Source organism: Rutilus rutilus, assembly GCF_951802725.1.
Source record: "Rutilus rutilus genome assembly, chromosome: 2".
NCBI classification, from domain to species: domain Eukaryota; kingdom Metazoa; phylum Chordata; class Actinopteri; order Cypriniformes; family Leuciscidae; genus Rutilus; species Rutilus rutilus.
In genome coordinates this window covers 18470961-18488671 of record NC_140210.1, presented here as the reverse complement: position 1 = coordinate 18488671, position 17711 = coordinate 18470961, and the positions used below count along the sequence as shown (strand labels likewise).

At 39.7% G+C, this 17711-nt stretch overlaps 1 protein-coding gene across 1 annotated transcript in view; it reads right to left on the bottom strand.

Moving 5' to 3' along the window:
- Positions 1-2919: 2919 nt before the first annotated feature.
- pdlim3a (PDZ and LIM domain 3a) overlaps positions 2920-17711 on the bottom strand; it is a 15161-nt gene continuing 369 nt past the window's right edge. Inside the window, exons 2-7 of the mRNA XM_084402302.1 lie at positions 13347-13498; positions 12807-12891; positions 12538-12725; positions 11900-12030; positions 10900-11011; positions 2920-3994 (exon numbers count right to left, since the gene is read on the bottom strand). Of these exons, the coding sequence (XP_084258428.1) occupies positions 3826-3994; positions 10900-11011; positions 11900-12030; positions 12538-12725; positions 12807-12891; positions 13347-13498 (837 nt within the window). The 3' untranslated portion in view covers positions 2920-3825. The remainder of the gene's footprint in view (positions 3995-10899; positions 11012-11899; positions 12031-12537; positions 12726-12806; positions 12892-13346; positions 13499-17711) is intronic.

Below are 17711 nucleotides of genomic sequence, written 5' to 3'. Positions count from 1 at the left end.
AGAGTATCTAATAAATAAATACTAGTATCTATCTAATAATACATTCTAAAAAAAGAAGTAGTTCCTACTACTACGTAGTAAAACGTACTACTAGTAGAGATACTAATACGTTTTAAGGATCAAACGTTAAAACGCCACAGCTTTTCATATACCTACAGGATCCTGAACTGGTGGATGTTGTCCTGGTAACTGTAAAGCATTGCTCTCTGTCGGTTTCCCAGAAACCCCCCTGAGATCAGCAGTTTTGTTGTTTCCTTTCAACTGCAGTGAGATGCTTTTAGTAAGGCTGATATATTCCTTATGGAGCATCTTCACTTCCTGTCTCAGTAGATTCCTCTCAGTCTGTACAGTGAGCAGACAACACTCAAGCTCATCCAGCTCCTGCTCCACTCTCTCGGCTCTACTTTCAGCATCTTTTATGACCTGACTGTTGCGCTCCAGTCTCTCTCTTAGAGTCTGGTTTTCCTGTTGTAGCTGAGTTACAATCTTGATTTCTGAATCCTGTTTCATTCTTTGAGTTTCAACTGGTTCTGTCAAGTTCTTTTCCCCCTCTTGGAGTACAACGACCATTTTTCTTAGTTGCTGCTTCTCCTGACAGTGGTGTTCACAGCATTTGGTGACTCTCACTAGATCTTTGGACGGAGGTTTGTTCTGCCCTAAGACCTCTGTAATTCTTTGCCTCATTTGCTGGTTTTTAACAAGAAGGTGCGTGTTCTTCAAATCCAGGTCTTTGTTTATGTTCTTAAACTCTTTAAACCTATTCACAAATCTCTGCAGCTCTGTTTTGCATTCCTTGGAATACTTCTCCGTCTTTTTAAGCTTCTTCTTAACCTCTAGGTTTTCCTTCTCTAATTGTGTGCACTTTTCTAAATAAACCTCAAATGGACATTGACGAGTTGGCTTAGCTGCGAGACTGTAATCATTACAGCCTGATTCAGGTTTCATGGCTTTATTTTCTTTCAAACTCGGTACTAAGTTGTCTTCCTCAAAAGGCACCATTGCATTGTTTAGTTTCCGCACAGTGTCTGTAAGGTCTGTTGATTTGGGATGGTCTTCACATTCACCTGCTTGCATAGCAGGGTCAGAATTGATCCCACGTGGGAAACTACTGTCTGAAAATCTGCACTTATCCATGATGTCTGCTGTGTTTTCTTTATCTGGACTACTTAAAGCTTTTCGCTTTCTCCTTCAACCTGTTCACTGATGCCAGTTAGTAGTTGCTATACAACACTAAGCAACTTCTTTTCTTTTGTGTGTGATTCCTGAAAAGGATAATCTAGTTATCTCAAATGCAGGCTATTTAATGTAGCAACCCAATGCAATGAATTACTATTTTAGAAATGTATAAAAAGTATAGTGGCGTCAACACACTTTGCTTTCATACAAAGTTGTTGCACTTGTCAAAGAATGCACTGCACAAGTGCACAGCACATAGGCCACTTTCATGCTAATTTCAATGGTAAACTTCTTTTACATTAAAACGAGTTCAAATATATATTTTAATTAAAATAGGCCTAACGTGTTTTAATATTCTAATATAATTTTAATTACCAAAAAAACGGTAAATGTTACTTTAAAATTAACAGGGTAAGAGTAAATATTTATTTATTTATAACAGGCCCTATTTTGTATCATTTAACATATAGCCTACATTATAGCATTAGGCTACATGGTACCATTTTAGGACATCTCTGTTTGTGGATAAAAAAGTACATACCGCGAAGAGGAGGACTTATAAATTGATTATAACGTTACTTGTTCTTGCTTCGACTCACATTTACAGTAGTTTGATGAGTGTATCTGGTAACCAAGGCGATGCTAGTCTCTTTAGTGCGGTTAATTCGCGTCATTTCGTCGCCTCGTTTTTTTCCACCCAGATCTCCTGTATTTCGTATTTCAAACAAAGTAATTCTTCTCAATCGATCACATGTGCCGAATAATAGTAGCCTAATCGATCAACGATAACACATTAACCGCGTGATTGTTGAATAGTGTTTTTTCCGTAACTACATAAAGGGTAGGCTAATGTTTTTGACGATCGATCGATTTGAACCTATTTTTTTACAGTCTATGATTTGAACATGCAAGCCACAATAAAACGATACAAATGTAATTGCGACTTTTTATCTCACAAATCTTTTCTTCTTTTTTTTTTTGCGAGTTTACCGAAAAAAGTCTGAATTGTGAGATTAAAAAGCCTATATCTTGGTTTTTTGTTTTTATAAATTTTTTCCTCATCGGAATGGTACGAAACTTGGTAAAGGTTTTGGCACTTGCTGTGAACACACACACATTAAAAAATTCCAAAATATGATTCCAAAAGGTTAAATGGTCCTGTATAAAATAGTCACACTCATTTCCGCATTGGAAATGAATGGGAGACGAATTCCATCTAGTGAAAACCTTTGGTACTGCCGCTGCGGCTAAACAAAATCTTACTGAAAGCTCATTTTTTGAGATATAAGGCTCAGATTTTGAACACAACTTGTTTAGATTTATGGTTTTGATTTTCTTACAGTTTTAGAGTAAAATATGTTTTTGAAAATATATATTTTGTATTAAAAATGTTTTTCATTACCATAAATGTAAAATTCTGTAACTTTTTTTAAGTTCACATTTTAAAAAGTTTTACACTTCAGCAATAATCTGCCAAGTGTCGTCTTTGAAAAGAGATCAAACTTAAGTCTGTGTTCTAAAGCATTCAAGATTTATGACAGTTTAAGTTGGAAATTAAATTTTCAGGTCTATGCTCAAAAAGTGAATAAATGGATTATAAATACAACGTAAATATAATTTAGTACCATAAAATCCCCTAAAAATAAAAACTGTTAAATAAAAAAACATTATTGAACTAAAATATAGTACATTAATTTCATAAAAAAAAAAAAAATGCAGTCATTTTTGACCGACACGCAAAGAGACCCAGAGGGTTAAATTGTTTTATTTTGAATGAAACAAGCTTCCACACATTAGCCTATTTATCTGACAATAATAAATGAACAAATCTGTAGTATATAAATATTTTTGCTTCATTAAAACAAATAGTTTTGAAACAGTTTTGTAAAGATTTTACCATAACATTTATTTTCGCTTTACTTTTCGGTTGACTTTTATGTGTACATTTTATTGTCTTACCCTTGTGCCAGAACCAGACTTTTAATAAAATTGTATTTATATCAATTGTTTTATTCCCACCAAACTGAACAATTTTGCCACTAATAAAGTTGAATCAAAAGTCACCTTTAAGAGACAACAGTGTCAGTGAAGGGCACTCTTGAGATGAAAAGACATTAAATGTGATGCGTGCAGAAAAAAACAATAACAATAAGGTACATTTCACTTGTGTACATTACTCTAGGTGACAGTAAAATTCCAAAGCAGACTTCTCTTTATGTCAGAAGTAGAACAAAGGATTCAGAATCGAAATTAAGAAATGCTTTCTAACTCTATTCATCACTCATTTTGAAATTATGTGACCTGCAAGCAAATTGTAAATACACAAAACCACTTGTTGTGAGTCTTGATGGTCATTATGTTTCATGTGTCAGGAAAGCTCTCCCATGTCCTGCTTAAACACAGATAAGAGAATAATGATTCTCAAAAAAACTAAATGCTTTATTCATAAACTTCATGTTCCTACAAAGTAAGTGCAAAATACTGCATCTCAGCACACGACATGACAATGCACTATCCATAAACCTGTGTCCATCATGATTGTGCATGATTTGTGGCAAACTTTTTGTGTCTGTGGTTAAAACAAGATGTTCATGCACTGAGTAGTTGACTTGTAGTTAGTGCCCTCGTGTAATCAGAAGAGTGAGAATGTCAGAGGTCTGGACTCTCAGGAGGTTTTGCCCGGGCATGAGCGTGGGTTTCACAGTACAGCTCGTCATCTATGAAGTAGTATCCTTTCTGCTTTAGGTTTTCCTCACATTCTGTACACACAAAACAGTTCGGGTGACGAAGCTTATCCTGAACCTTCACAACCGTCCCACTGAGAAAATAGAGCCGAGACAGAGAGAGAGAGACAAGGATGTTAACCTGGATTCATGAAATGCATCTCATGCATCTTCATCTTAGCATATTGCTGACCGTTCACAAGTTTGGGATTGTTAAAGGGATACTCCACTACTTTTTTTGGAAATAGGCTCATTTTACAACTCCCCCAGAGTTAAACAGTTGAGTTTTACCGTTTTCGGATCCATTCAACCGATCTCCGGGTCTGGCAGTACCACTTTTAGCATAGCTTAGCATAGATCATTGAATCGGACATGACCATTAGCATCTCTCTCAAAAAAAGACCAAAGAGTTTCGATATTTTTCCTATTTAAAACTTGACTCTTCTGTAGTTACATCGTGTACTAAGACCGACGGAAAATGTAAAGTTGCGATTTTCTAGGCTGATATGGCTAGAACTATACTCTCATTCTCGCGTAATAATCAAGAAACTTTGCTGTCGTACCATGAGTGCAGCAGGCGTAATGATATGACGCAGCGCCTGAAAATAGGTCTAATAGGTTAGACAAACTTAGTCCCGGTCACGTTGGAAGTTACTGAGCTGGGGACTATTTTCAGGCGCTGCGTCATATCATTACGCCTGCTGCACTCATGGTACTGCAGCAAAGTTTCTTGATTATTACGCAGGAATGAGAGTATAGTTCCTAGCCATATCAGCCTAGAAAATCGCAACTTTACATTTTCCGTCGGTCTTAGTACACGATGTAACTACAGAAGAGTCAAGTTTTAAATAGGAAAAATATCTAAACTCTTTGGTCATTTTTTTGAGAGAGATGCTAATGGTCATGTCCGATTCAATGATCTATGCTAAGCTATGCTAAAAGTGGTACTGCCAGACCCGGAGTTCGGCTGAATGGATTCGAAAACGGTAAAACTCAACTGTTTGCGAGTTGTAAAATGAGCCTATTTCCAAAAAAAGTTGAGCATCCCTTTAAGATGTTTTTGTTTATGAAAGAAGATTGATCAAAAATACAGTAAAAACGTCTCGGGTTACGTATGTAACCCTCGTTCCCTGAGTAGGGAACGAGACGCTGCATCGATACTCGATACTTTGGGGAATGCCTTCGGCATGAAGCGTCTGAAGTCAACTATGGAACTATCCCAATCTTGATTGGTGCAACGTCACCCGTGACGTCGCATGTGACGGTGATCCGGAAGCTACAAAAGGGTCACAGGAACCAGGAAATGTTAGCTTCTAATTGGTCAAAGCAAGTCGTTCTCAGGGGCGCGAAAAGTGTGGCCGAGGGATGCAGCGTCTCGTTCCCTACTCAGGGAACGAGGGTTACATACGTAACCCGAGACGTTCCCTTTCGTAAAGGGAACTCCCGCTGCATCGATACTCGATACTTTGGGGAACAAATACCCACGCCGCCACACTGAGAGAAAACGCCCTGGTGTAAAGCATCTGGCACACTCACGGACGATAGAATGAGTGGAGGGCAGATCCAAACTAGCTTGTCATAAGATTTGGTGCAAGAAGGGGAGGTCTGGAGCCGGAGGCTCGACTGACCTCATGGATGGGAGCCCCAGACCGTAGAAAATATTAGATGAGAGGTGAAAGCAAAAGCGCACCTTGTACTTCAAATATAAGTGGTTTTAGATAACCAACTGTACTCTTAATAAAGGGAATAGCTCCTAACCCTTGATGCATAACTAGATGGACTGACTCCTCTCAGCCTAAGGCCTAATGTAGGAACCTCAAAGGCTACGACCTTGACCATCCGACACATGCGATGGAGGATGGAATACCCGAAGAATCTTAACATTGCCTACAGGTACCTCAGTACCGGGCAAAAATAACGTTGAGTGGCTCCCACGCTAGCAAGTAAGAGGGGGCAGCACCACCACTCTTCCAGGGAGTAAGACGAGCAGGAAGCAGACTCAATAGATTCTCCTATATATACTTATATATCTCAAATATATATTGGTATACCTCACCCACAGGACATGATGGGTGCCAGGGATAACCCATCAGCCTGATGCCAATAGGCTGGATGAAAAGGATTCATCCTCCAATCTACAGGAACATGGAGTTTCAGTGGGAACGTCCTTTCGAGAACACCCTTAGAGGCTTGCGGAGGGCACTGAGGCCGCCACAGAGGCCCTAAGCATGAACAGGAGATCCCGTTAGAGAGCGGGATGGAACACCAGTACTGAAGCCAGTGGGCAGTAATAAACTGGGTTCAATGCCCTCCCTAACTTAATTGTTTAGTTCCTAGTAGAGTGGGGTTCTAGTATGGATGTCCTGACCACCTCGGTGGAAAGGGCAACCTAATTATGGGTGTGACCCCCTCAGGGGCCAGACCCATAGTCTCCATTACTCTGGTCGGGGATGAAATAATGTACCATCAGCCTGAGACAGAAGATCTCTCCTAATAGGAATTTTCCATGGAGAACTCTCCAAGAGACTAATAAGGTCCGAAAACCAAATTCGGGCCTGCCAGTACGGAGCTACAAGGAGTAGTCTCACTCCGTACCTCCTGACCCTTTCTAGAACCCCAGGGAGCAGAGCGATCGGGGGAAAAGTGTACAGATGTGACCTCGGCCACATCTGTACCATGGCATCCAAGCCCAAAGGAGCTGGATGTGAGAGAGAGTACCAGAGCGGGCAATGAGAGTTCTCATGATAAGCGAAACAGGTCAACCTCCGCCCGGCCAAACTCTCTCCATATAAGCTCAACCACTTCAGGGTGGAGCCGCCATTCCCCGGGCCTCAGCCCCTGCCTCGACAGGATGTCTGCTCCCATATTATCAACCCCAGGAATATAAATAGATCTGATAGAGAGAAATTTGTCCTGGGACCAAAGAAGAATTTGATGCGCCAGTCTACAAAGAGGGCGAGGTCTCAATCCTCCCTTGGCAGTTGATATAAGAGACCACCGACATATTGTCTGTCCTAACAAGAACATGATGGCCTCTGAGGTCTACAAGGAAGTGCCTCAGGGCAAAAAATACGGCCAACATCTCCAAGCGATTAATATGCAATGTGAGATGATGGTCTTTCCAAGTACCTCGGGTGTAACGGCCCTCCATAACCGTACCCCAGCCCGTTAGGGACGCATCCGTGGTCAGAGTTTTTCTCTCACATGGTGCTCACAAAACCGGGCCCTGAGACAGGAACCATGGTTTCTTCCATACGACACGAGAACGAAGGCATCTGCGCGTAACTCTGATCGTACGAAAAGGGTTTCCCAGAGGACAAAAACCCTTGTTCCTGAGCCACCACTGCAAGGCCCTAATATGGAGCAGACCAAAGGGTACTACCGTGGAAGCTGCAGCCATAAGACCCAAAACTCCTTGAAAGTGTTTGACAGTGATAGCCTGGCCTAACCTAATACTCTTCAATGTGTTTAAGATAGTATTTATACGAGCAGGAGACAATTGTGCCCGCATCGTGACTAAGTCCCACTCTACTCCCAGGGACGTAGTCCTCTGAAGAGGAGTTAAGGAACTTTCCTTCACATTGAGTCTCAACCCCACACACCTCAGATGACGCAAAACAACATCTCGATGTTGAATTGCTAGTTCTTTTCGACTGAGCCAAAATGAGCCAGTCATCTATAAGATACGGACCCCCTGAAGTCTCAATGGAGCAAGGGCCGTGTCCATACATTTAGTGAAGGTGCGAGGGGATAAGGCTAGGCCGACTGGAAGAGTCCAGAACTGATGCGCTTTTCCCCCCAAAAGCGGATCTCGGAAACTTCCTGTGATAGGGTTAGAAGGGAAAGAGGAGTTAAGGAGCTTGTGGATCTATCAAGACAGACCAGTCCTCGGAGCTGGTCTGACTAACAGTCGGTAACTTGAATCTGAACCCCCTCGGAGGTTGATCCAGTACCATGAGATCCAAAATAAGGCCTAACTCCCCCCCTCATAGGAACTATGAAGTGCCAGCTGTAGAACCCAGGCTCCCGTAACCAAGGAAGAGCCCACTTTGAGGTTTCCTGTGTTAAGAGGGACTAGACTTCCTGTTCCAAGAACCGACCCTGCTCGGGGCTGGCCGACATGTGAACCACCCTTAGTAGATAATATTTGTATATTAGCTCCACTGTAAGCAGGACCCCCTAGGATATATTTTGAAGACCCCTCGGGGTGTCTAAATATGCCATTATGGGGACCAGTCCCTCGAGACTGGCCTCGGCTATAAATTTCCAAATGGCTTCGGTGACCTGAAGCAGCTAACTGGCAGGAACTAACCGAAATATGCTCTCTACAGACCTCCTGAGAGGCGGCGAACTCGACAGGGCCGCAACGTTATCGGGCAGATACTGCGATTTGTGTTCGCTGGAAGCCGATGTGTCCCGAAGCGCCATCGGCGGCGGGAAGCAAACATCGATTTCCTAAGGGCTGCATAAGGGGGCGAGACTCCTGTACTCGCTCTCCTGGGGGAATGCCCATAAGGGTCTGCGTGTTACGACAAGACCTCTTAGTTGAAGCCATCTTAGCCCGAGAGACAGTCCTCAGACCTGTCTTCGGTATGGAGTGCTTCGTGCGAGAAAGTTTCTTCTGGCCCCAAGCCTTATACGGGGGGGCACGAGAGGAAACCTTCTCAAAATATGAGGAGCTGGCGGCTGTCCCATGAGGCTGCCCCCTGGCAGCAACCCCATGAGACCTGGACTGACAACTGGGGATAGCTGATTGTCGCTCTGCCTCCTGAAGCCTCTCGACAACGGATCTTGCCGCGTCGCCAAAGAGGCCGGAAGGTGAAAGGGGAGCATCGAGAAGGAAAGCCCTGTCTTTCTCCCCGATCCACAAGCGATTAAGCCATAAATGTCTCTCTGAGACGACTAGTGCTGCCATAGAACGGCCAATAGCACGGACCGTCTCTTTAATAATATGAAGAGATAAGTCAGCTACTCTATGAAATTCAGTAATACCACTGAGTGAGACCTCCCAGTTATCATCCACCTGCTTGAGGAGGTCAGCCAGATATGCCTGTAATAACCCCATTGTGTGTGGGCATGCACCGGCTCGACCCACCGCCATATATGCTTTCCCTAACAAATTCGATGTACGAGATTTGGAGGGAAGTGTCTGAGCTATCAGGGGTGACGCAATGTCGGGGAGAAAATATTTCGCAAAATATTCCTCAACCCGAGCCATCACCTCATAACCATTTTCATTAGATTCCCTAATGGATGAGTAAATATATACATGGGGGGGAAATAATTGAGATGAAAATGGATTTTTCCACGATCTCGATACCTCAGTATGGAGATCAGTGAAAAAAGGGAAGGCTCTGACACGAAGATTGTGACTGGGTCTGCAGGAAGCGCTCATTCATTTTATTTTTCTTAGTCGCTTCCTGCTTATTATATGGCCATTTAACATTTAATTGAACCACTGCCCAGATTACAATCTCCAGCAACTCCTCACTAACGGGAATATGGGGTGGCGAATCCCCATATCCACGTGATTCAGTGTTGATAAATAATATCTAACTCCTCGGAGCCAGATAAATCAAACGCTGTGTCTTTAACACGGTCGGAAGAAGCCGCAGCGCGGGCTTCCGAACCGTGCGCGAGACCAGTGGAGCTGGTTAATAAACACTGAGAAAGGGTCGCAACCGTCTCAGTATTATATGCCAGCCCCACGTGCGAATCCCATGCATACAAGTAGCGCGCTGCCTCAACAGACGCGGGACCTGAAGCACTGGAAACGCGAGCCTGATCTATTTGATCGAATCAAACGCTCTGTCTTTAACACGGTCGGAAGAAGCCGCAGCGCGGGCTTCCGAACCGTGCGCGAGACCAGTGGAGCTGGTTAATAAACACTGAGAAAGGGTCGCAACCGTCTCAGTATCATATGCCAGCCCCACGTGCGAATCCTATGCATACAAGCGGCGCGCTGCCTCAACAGACGCGGGACCTGATGCACTGGAAACGCGAGCCTGGTCTAATTGATCGAACAAGCTCAAACGGGAGCGGAGCTTTTTCATGAAAACAGTTTGCACAGACAGCGCCCTCGAGCACCGCTCGTGCATGCTCCACTCCCAGACAAACTACACAAAGCGAGTGTGTGTCACCCTCGCTTAAATAACGTGGGCAAGGGGACGCACACTGCCTGAATAGCTTCTCTTTTATTCACCATAAATAATACTCTTTTCACGGGACAGACAACACCAAATAGAACAGACAAGATGACATAGAGCGCTTGCTGAAGACCAGAAGCTAACATTTCCTGGTTCCTGTGACCCTTTTGTAGCTTCCGGATCACCGTCACATGCGACGTCACGGGTGACGTTGCACCAATCAAGATTGGGATAGTTCCATAGTTGACTTCAGACGCTTCATGCCGAAGGCATTCCCCAAAGTATCGAGTATCGATGCAGCGGGAGTTCCCTTTACGAAAGGGAACTATTGTGAAATAATATTAGAATTGAAAATAACTGGTTTCTATTTTAATATAGCCTATTTTAAAATGTCATGTATTCCTGTGATTGCCAAGCTGAATTTTCAGTAGTCATTACTCCAGTCTTCAGTGTCACATGATTTGATGCTCAAGAAACATTTCTTATCAATGTTGAAAACAGTTGTGCTGCTATATATTTTAATATTAATATTTTTTCTCAGGATTCTTCGATGAAATTTAAAAGAACAGTATTTATTTGAAAGGTAAATATTTTGTAACAAATGTCTTTACTGTCACTTTTAATGCATCATTAATTGCTGAATAAAAGTATGAACTTCTTTCGAAAAAAAATAAAATAATTCTTACTGATCCCAAACTTTTGAACGGTAGTGTACATTTATCATATATCATTAATGCCATAACATCAATTTTAATATCGTACTGAATTTTCGGTGCATCTATAGAAGAAACACCAAGAATGTTGTATTTAAATAAGTGTTTTGACAATGCAATGGCTCCAGTGAACTGACTTACACTATGCCGTTCCCACACTTATCACACATTGGTAACTTGTGCAAGTTCCCCGCAGGAGCAGATGGCCTGGTCGTGGGGGCACAGACTTTCCTTGTCACTAATGGACGTGTACCTGTCAAAGATCGAAAAGACCGGAATTCCAGTATACCATCACGTTTGTTAAATAAATACAATCTCGATTTCGAAAGTACTGTTTATATGTACCCTAAACGTTGCAATCTGATTCTATTATTTGTTTACAGAAGTTGCATGTGTTTCAGTATATTGGATCCGTGCATTCGGTCTTAAAGTGACAGCAGCCTAACATTCCTGCTGCTGTCTGTGTCATTAATGTACAAAGAGAAAATTACCCATTGCTCTTCAGTATTTACTAGGGTTAATCTATTTCTAATTTATACAGTGACAACTATGCAGTTTTGTTTTATTTGATATCTTTTTGTTGATAGAGTATTTTTTTCACAGGTATGCTATATTTGTTCCTAGTCACCTCTAAGAGAGGGAATGTGAAATGTTGCATGTTGTTTGCCAATAAATAAAGTTGTCAACTCATGATACTTTCTCATCTCTCAATTTTAATACGTAATATATAGTACATTGTTGTTAAGAATAGCTGTGGGTCTGTTATTTGTTTCAGTGATCGTTATTGACCGATACGGCCTCCATTGATCGTTAATTGGTTTGCGCATTCTGTTTTTTTGTTTGTTTGTTTGTTTGTTTGCTTTTTGTGTGCGGGCACCTCATGCCGACCCCGGCAAGATGTCGCCCATGCCTAAATCCACCACTGACATATTACATCTATTCAGAACAGCATGTACCTAAACGCAAACATAATTGCCATTTTTGCCTTTATGATCTAAAATATGTCAGAAATCTTTTCTTTTTTTAGCAAACAATCCAAGATTTACATGGCTAATTTAAAGAATGATTTAACTTTTTTGTGTCTCTTTATCCTTTACTGTTGATACTGTTGAGGTTTTGTGTGTGTACATGTGTGTCATACCTTCACTGTTGATGAAGCTCTGTAAGGCTTTAAAGGATCCAGACTGTCGCGGTTCGTGGGGTACGTCCTCATCTTGATTTCTCAGCATCCGATATACATCTGAATCCTCTATATTGCTAAGCTTCCTGGGACTAGACACACATAATTTCACTGTATTCCCCTCCATAGAATCAAACAAAAATAGTTATGAAAATGTTATTTCTTAATGTTCCACGAACGTTCAAAACCTGTTTTTTTTTTTTAAAGGAACATTACATTTTATAATTTTGCTAACATTATAGGAATGTTCTCTGAACATTGTAACAAAAAAAACATTCCATGACCGATGTAAACGTTCTGTGCTAATATTTTGAGAACATTATTAAAGACCAGATAACTTTGAACAATAATTCTATTAATGTTTACTGGAAGAATGTTTGTGATAACTTTGAGAGAACCTTTCCAGAATGTTAGCCAAAGTTCCGAGAACATTCCCTGTTAGCTTGGTAAATGTTATATTTCAAATAATGATAAGAACCATAACCATGTTTCCTGGTGCGCTCACTATTCTTTCAAAAATACCCATGTTCTGATCATTTACTCTACTAGAAGGATTCAGATTAAGTAGTTAGACAGGTATGAAGGACTGTGACATTCACCTGTCTGGTTTGTTATGGATGAGGCCCTTGAGCTGTCCATGTAAGGCGTCCTGGATATTGCCTGAAGAGTAAAGGCCGATAGGGGAGTTGTAGGTTGGGCTCACCACCTGATGCGATTCATCGATGTTGGCTGCAGCCACAAAGGGTGAAGCCCTTCGATTATGGCCTGTCCCTATTGGTCTGTACTCCTGTCAGCCAAAATTATAAGCATCAAAGATAATATAAGACTGTGCAGATATACATCATATGTAAGCTATGAAGACACATACTTGTCTCTCTGCCTCTAGACTCATTTTAAATGGATTGGTTTTGTTGTCTTCAGTGATATTTGGTGACCACAACTTAGTCTCTGGTCTGCAAAACAATAATGTGATCACATTTTTAATTATTATTTGCTCTGAATACATTTGAATAATGATAACTCTTGAAGTAGTTTTGGCATGTTAATAAATAATGTTAATGTATTTCGTTTTGGCGGACTACTGCATAGACACAGACACTCTGCTGTGAGCATGTAAAATATGGTGCTGCTGCATAAATAAACATACATAAATCCCATGCAGATCTAGACAGGTGGAGCTGGGGGAGGTGGAGGGTTCAGAGGAACTCTGATAGCATTCTGCAGGACTAGCCTATAGCAAACACCAGACTATTTAAATGTTGAGCAAGCAATCTCATTGGCTGCAGGACCTGCTTGTGTCACGTGGTATTGGTGTTGTTGCATGTAAAGGACAATGTTGATGCAGTGTGCAGCGGTTAGTCAAGTTGCACTCAAGCACATTCACATGGACCTGTAGTTGACCTCTGACCTCTCAACAGTAAGTGTGAGTTGAAAAGTGGCATCCTTGATTAGATTCTGAGCCTCAAAGTGCATCATTTTTTCTGTAGAAACTCCATCTATCGCTAAAATGATGTCTCCAGGAGAGAGGTTGACACTGGAAGCTTTACTTCCTGGTGATATCTGAAAACACAGAATAGTACAACATCAGCAGAAGCTAATTAGTGTTAGAAAATGGCAAAGCTGCAACATTGGTTCATATGGTTCATATAATTTGTTTTGTCTAAATAATAATAATCATAATAAAATAATTATAACGACTTCATTGCTGATTAACCCTAGCATACTGTATCATATTTTACAAACAATTTTCTAAAGCCTCTAAATTATCAACATGATCAAAACTTTGCTGAAAACCTGTTGTAAATTCTACTACAGTACATTCTGATCTCAGATTTATGATACTTTTTTAGTATAATTTAAAAAATGTCCACCTTGAGGTTGTGGTGCGCATGTCTTCTTGTTGTGAAATCTTTACTTATTTTTTATAAAGTAAACGTAAGAATAACTGGTCACATTTTATTTTAAGGTGATGTAGTTACTGAAGTTATATGCACTTACTATACTAATAAAAGTAAATGATGCATAATTACAAGCAACTAAACCTAAATCAAATCTTAACCCTGACCTTAACCCTATATATGTAGTTAATTAATATTACTCAGTACTTATTTTGTGTAATTACACTGTAACAACGTCACCTTAAAATCAAGTGTAACCATTTGTTAATAATATTTCAAGATGAACTCTTACTGGACCGAAGCCACTTAGTTTACTTGATTATAATCAGGCCTTTGAGGTTTAATCATTTTATTGCATTGCATTATCTTTAAATCCTAAAACTAAGCATTTAAATATCATCTTACTAAAACAGATTATTGGGAGATACAGAGTGACAACTGATATTTATGTGCATTTTATGTTTTTATTTGTTTTTACCATTTATTTTAGTTCATACTAAATAAGGCATTAGAAGCCTGATGTATCAAATATGATACTCAACAAAAAATACATACTGTATGTGTACTGTAGGTGTGTTTATATGTAAGTCCTTGTTATCATCGGTATGTACCCGTGTAAAGTACTCTGGAGTAAACATGCTGGAGGAAATAACAGTCTCCAGAGCAGTTCTGCAGTCCTGCTAAAGCTCTAGAGATGAATTATATTAAACTACACATGCATTGCATTATTTGACTTGCATTACATGAGCAGAATGGCATGTATACTGGTATAAGAACCAAATGTAAAGTTGCATCCATCATATCAGTCATACATCAAGGCATTCTGGATGTAGAGCGCTTTTCTGTGGAACTGCACTGGTTTGGCTTTGGATCAGGTCCTGACTCCTAAATTAGCTCTTTATCAGCAAGCAGAAAGAAGGATCAAGAACTCAATGTGTTTCTTATAGTCTCTTATCCACTCATCCCAGATGTACTTTCAATAATGCAGACCAGCTATCCTATCTAAATAAAAAGCAAAAAAAAAAAAAAAAAAAAATAGAAAATTATAATAAAAATAATAAAAAAATATTTGTTTTCATTCATTAATATATAGATGTATAAAAATACATACAAAATCTAATACACAACATTTTAAAGGAATGCAACTCCATGCTCAGACCCCAAATACTGTTAACTAGAAAGTACAGACCCTTTCCAAAAAATTAGAATATCATGGAAAAGTTTATTTATTTCCACAATTCCATTCAAAACGTTAAACTTCCATAGATTATAGATTCAGGGCCCACAACTTAAACGATTTCAAGTGGTTGTTTATTTGTACATAATTTGGGCTTCCAGCTCATAAAACCCACGAAAACAGGATTTCAAAAAATTTGAATATTACATGAAATCACACAGTGATTCATGGTCATTGAACCAGGTTTTGGTTATTTTGGCAGTGTGGGCAGGTGCAAATCCTGCTGGAAAATGAAGTCAGCATGAAGTGCTCTGAAAATGTCCTGGTAGACGGCTGCGTTGAGTGGACAGCACAGTGGACCAACACCAGCCGATGACATGGCTCCCCAAACCAACACAGACTGTAGAAACTTCACACTGGACTTCAAGCATCTTGGATTGTGTGCCTCTCCATTCTTCCTCCAGACTCTGGGACCTTGGTTTCCAAATGAGATGCAAAATTTGCTCTCATCAGAAAAGAGGACTTTGGTCCACTGTGCTTTATTAAATCCAGAGTCAACGCAGCCGTCTACCAGGACATTTCCAGAGCACTTCATGCTTCCTTCATTTTCCAGCAGGATTTGCTCCTGCCCACACTGCCAAAAGAACCAAAACCTGGTTCAATGACCATGGTATCACTGTGTAATTACTGTGTGATTTCATAATATTCACATTTTTGGAAATCCTGTTTTCATGGGTTTTATGAGCTGGAAGCCCAAACTATGTACAAATAAACAACTAAATACTTGAAATCGTTTAAGTTGTGGGCCCTGAATCTATAATCTATGGAAGTTTAACGTTTTGAATGGAATTATGGAAATAAATAAACTTTTCCATGATATTCAAATTTTTTGGAAAGGGTCTGTATAATAGAACAGAATAGACTAAATCAAGTTGATTTTCAGTAAAACAAACATTTTTTTTATCAATTTTTTTGTCCTTTTTTTACTAAACACATACCAGCATCCTTAAAACAACATTTAGTGAGGTTTATAAAAACACATGTATTTTTGCAGTGTTATTATGCAGTTTTGTAAATCTAGAAATGTTTAGATCAATGAAAATGTAAAAGAAATGTAAAAAATCAAGGCAAGACTCAGTTTTAAAGTTAATACCCCTCTCCTGCATCAGTTCCACACAGTCTGAAGGCCAACAAATCTCACTCTTACATGTTGAGCACATTCCAACAACCTGCTGCTGGTAAAACATACTTTGATTAATAAAGTCCAGGTTACGGTCCAGCTGTAAGTAAAAAAACACACAAAAAAACTATTCCCATGGCCTAGAGAGAGAGGACAGGAGAGTATTTGACCAAAAATGGCTGCGGGATGTTAAGATTAGGTAACAGTGTCATGCTGAACCCGTAGAGTGAGCTGAGAATGTTCCAAGTGTGAAATCTCATTAAAGCCAAGTAGAAATCCAAAACTAGAGCTGCACCGAGAACAAAAGCATAAAACCTCTGTGCAAACAGATCAGCACAATAACTTCATTGTGTATTTCAATACTGGATCTTTGATCATGTAATAGGTTGTAATCTTTTAAACATGGCAAAAGTTATTGAAACAATTCATTTTTTGGAAAGGATGAAGAATAATTTGATCATTGTGTGAAGATTCAATTTGTATCACATCATGTGAATTTTAAGCCGCTGTTTTGAAAGACTTATCCTTAAAGTGAGTTCACATACACTGTAATCATTATTGCTTATGTTGTTCCAAACCTGCATGACTTTCTTTCTATCCTTCCAGTTCCGTTTGGATAAGAGCAGCCAGGATATTCCACAAAAAGTCACCTTTTGGGTTCCATGAAGACACAGAAAATCACACAGGTTTGGGAATGACATGATGACTTAATTTTTGGGCGAACTATCCCTTTAAGGGCTGTTTGAATAAGTATGTTCTCCTATCTCTCTTTCTTTTTCTTTTTGACTCTCTCTGACATTTGTTTAGATGTAGAATACACAAATCCACTGCCACAACAGGTGTGATGATCCAAATGTTAGTTCCAGCATGAATGATTCATCAACAATTTTAGCTACACACATGCACACACACACAGTGCAACATAAATAGAGCAGGAGGACAGCCATTGTTCTTCCCCATAAAACATTCTCTTTATAAGGCATCTTATACTGAAATCCTCGAGTCATGCCAGATTTTGTTTTATACAATCATGTCATATTTCTTTTCTTTTACTCAGCCTTGTGTTTTATGTATTTTACTATTCCTTCTCACTATTCACTTTATTGTCATGCATTGTGAAGGGTCCTTTTCTTATTGAGCTATATAAATACTAATATATTTTAAACATTTCAAATTTGATATTTATATAATAATAATAATATAATGTTCTAATTAAATTATATAGTTTTATATTATACTGCATATATATTTTTACATATATACTATCATAATAATAATAATAATTTATATTTTTGTTGTAATTAGTATTATAGAATATGTGGGAATGAATTAATGAGAAACATCATTTTTATAGGGCATATGAACACACACTTCCTAAAACAGATCAGTGATTCAACAGTCAAGTCTGCCGTCAGATTAAGTGTATTTTCTAGGTCTGTACGGGTGATGTAAGACTCTATTTCTATAAATCAGTCAGCTGCCCTTTTGAACATGAAAAAGTTCTTTATAACAAACAAT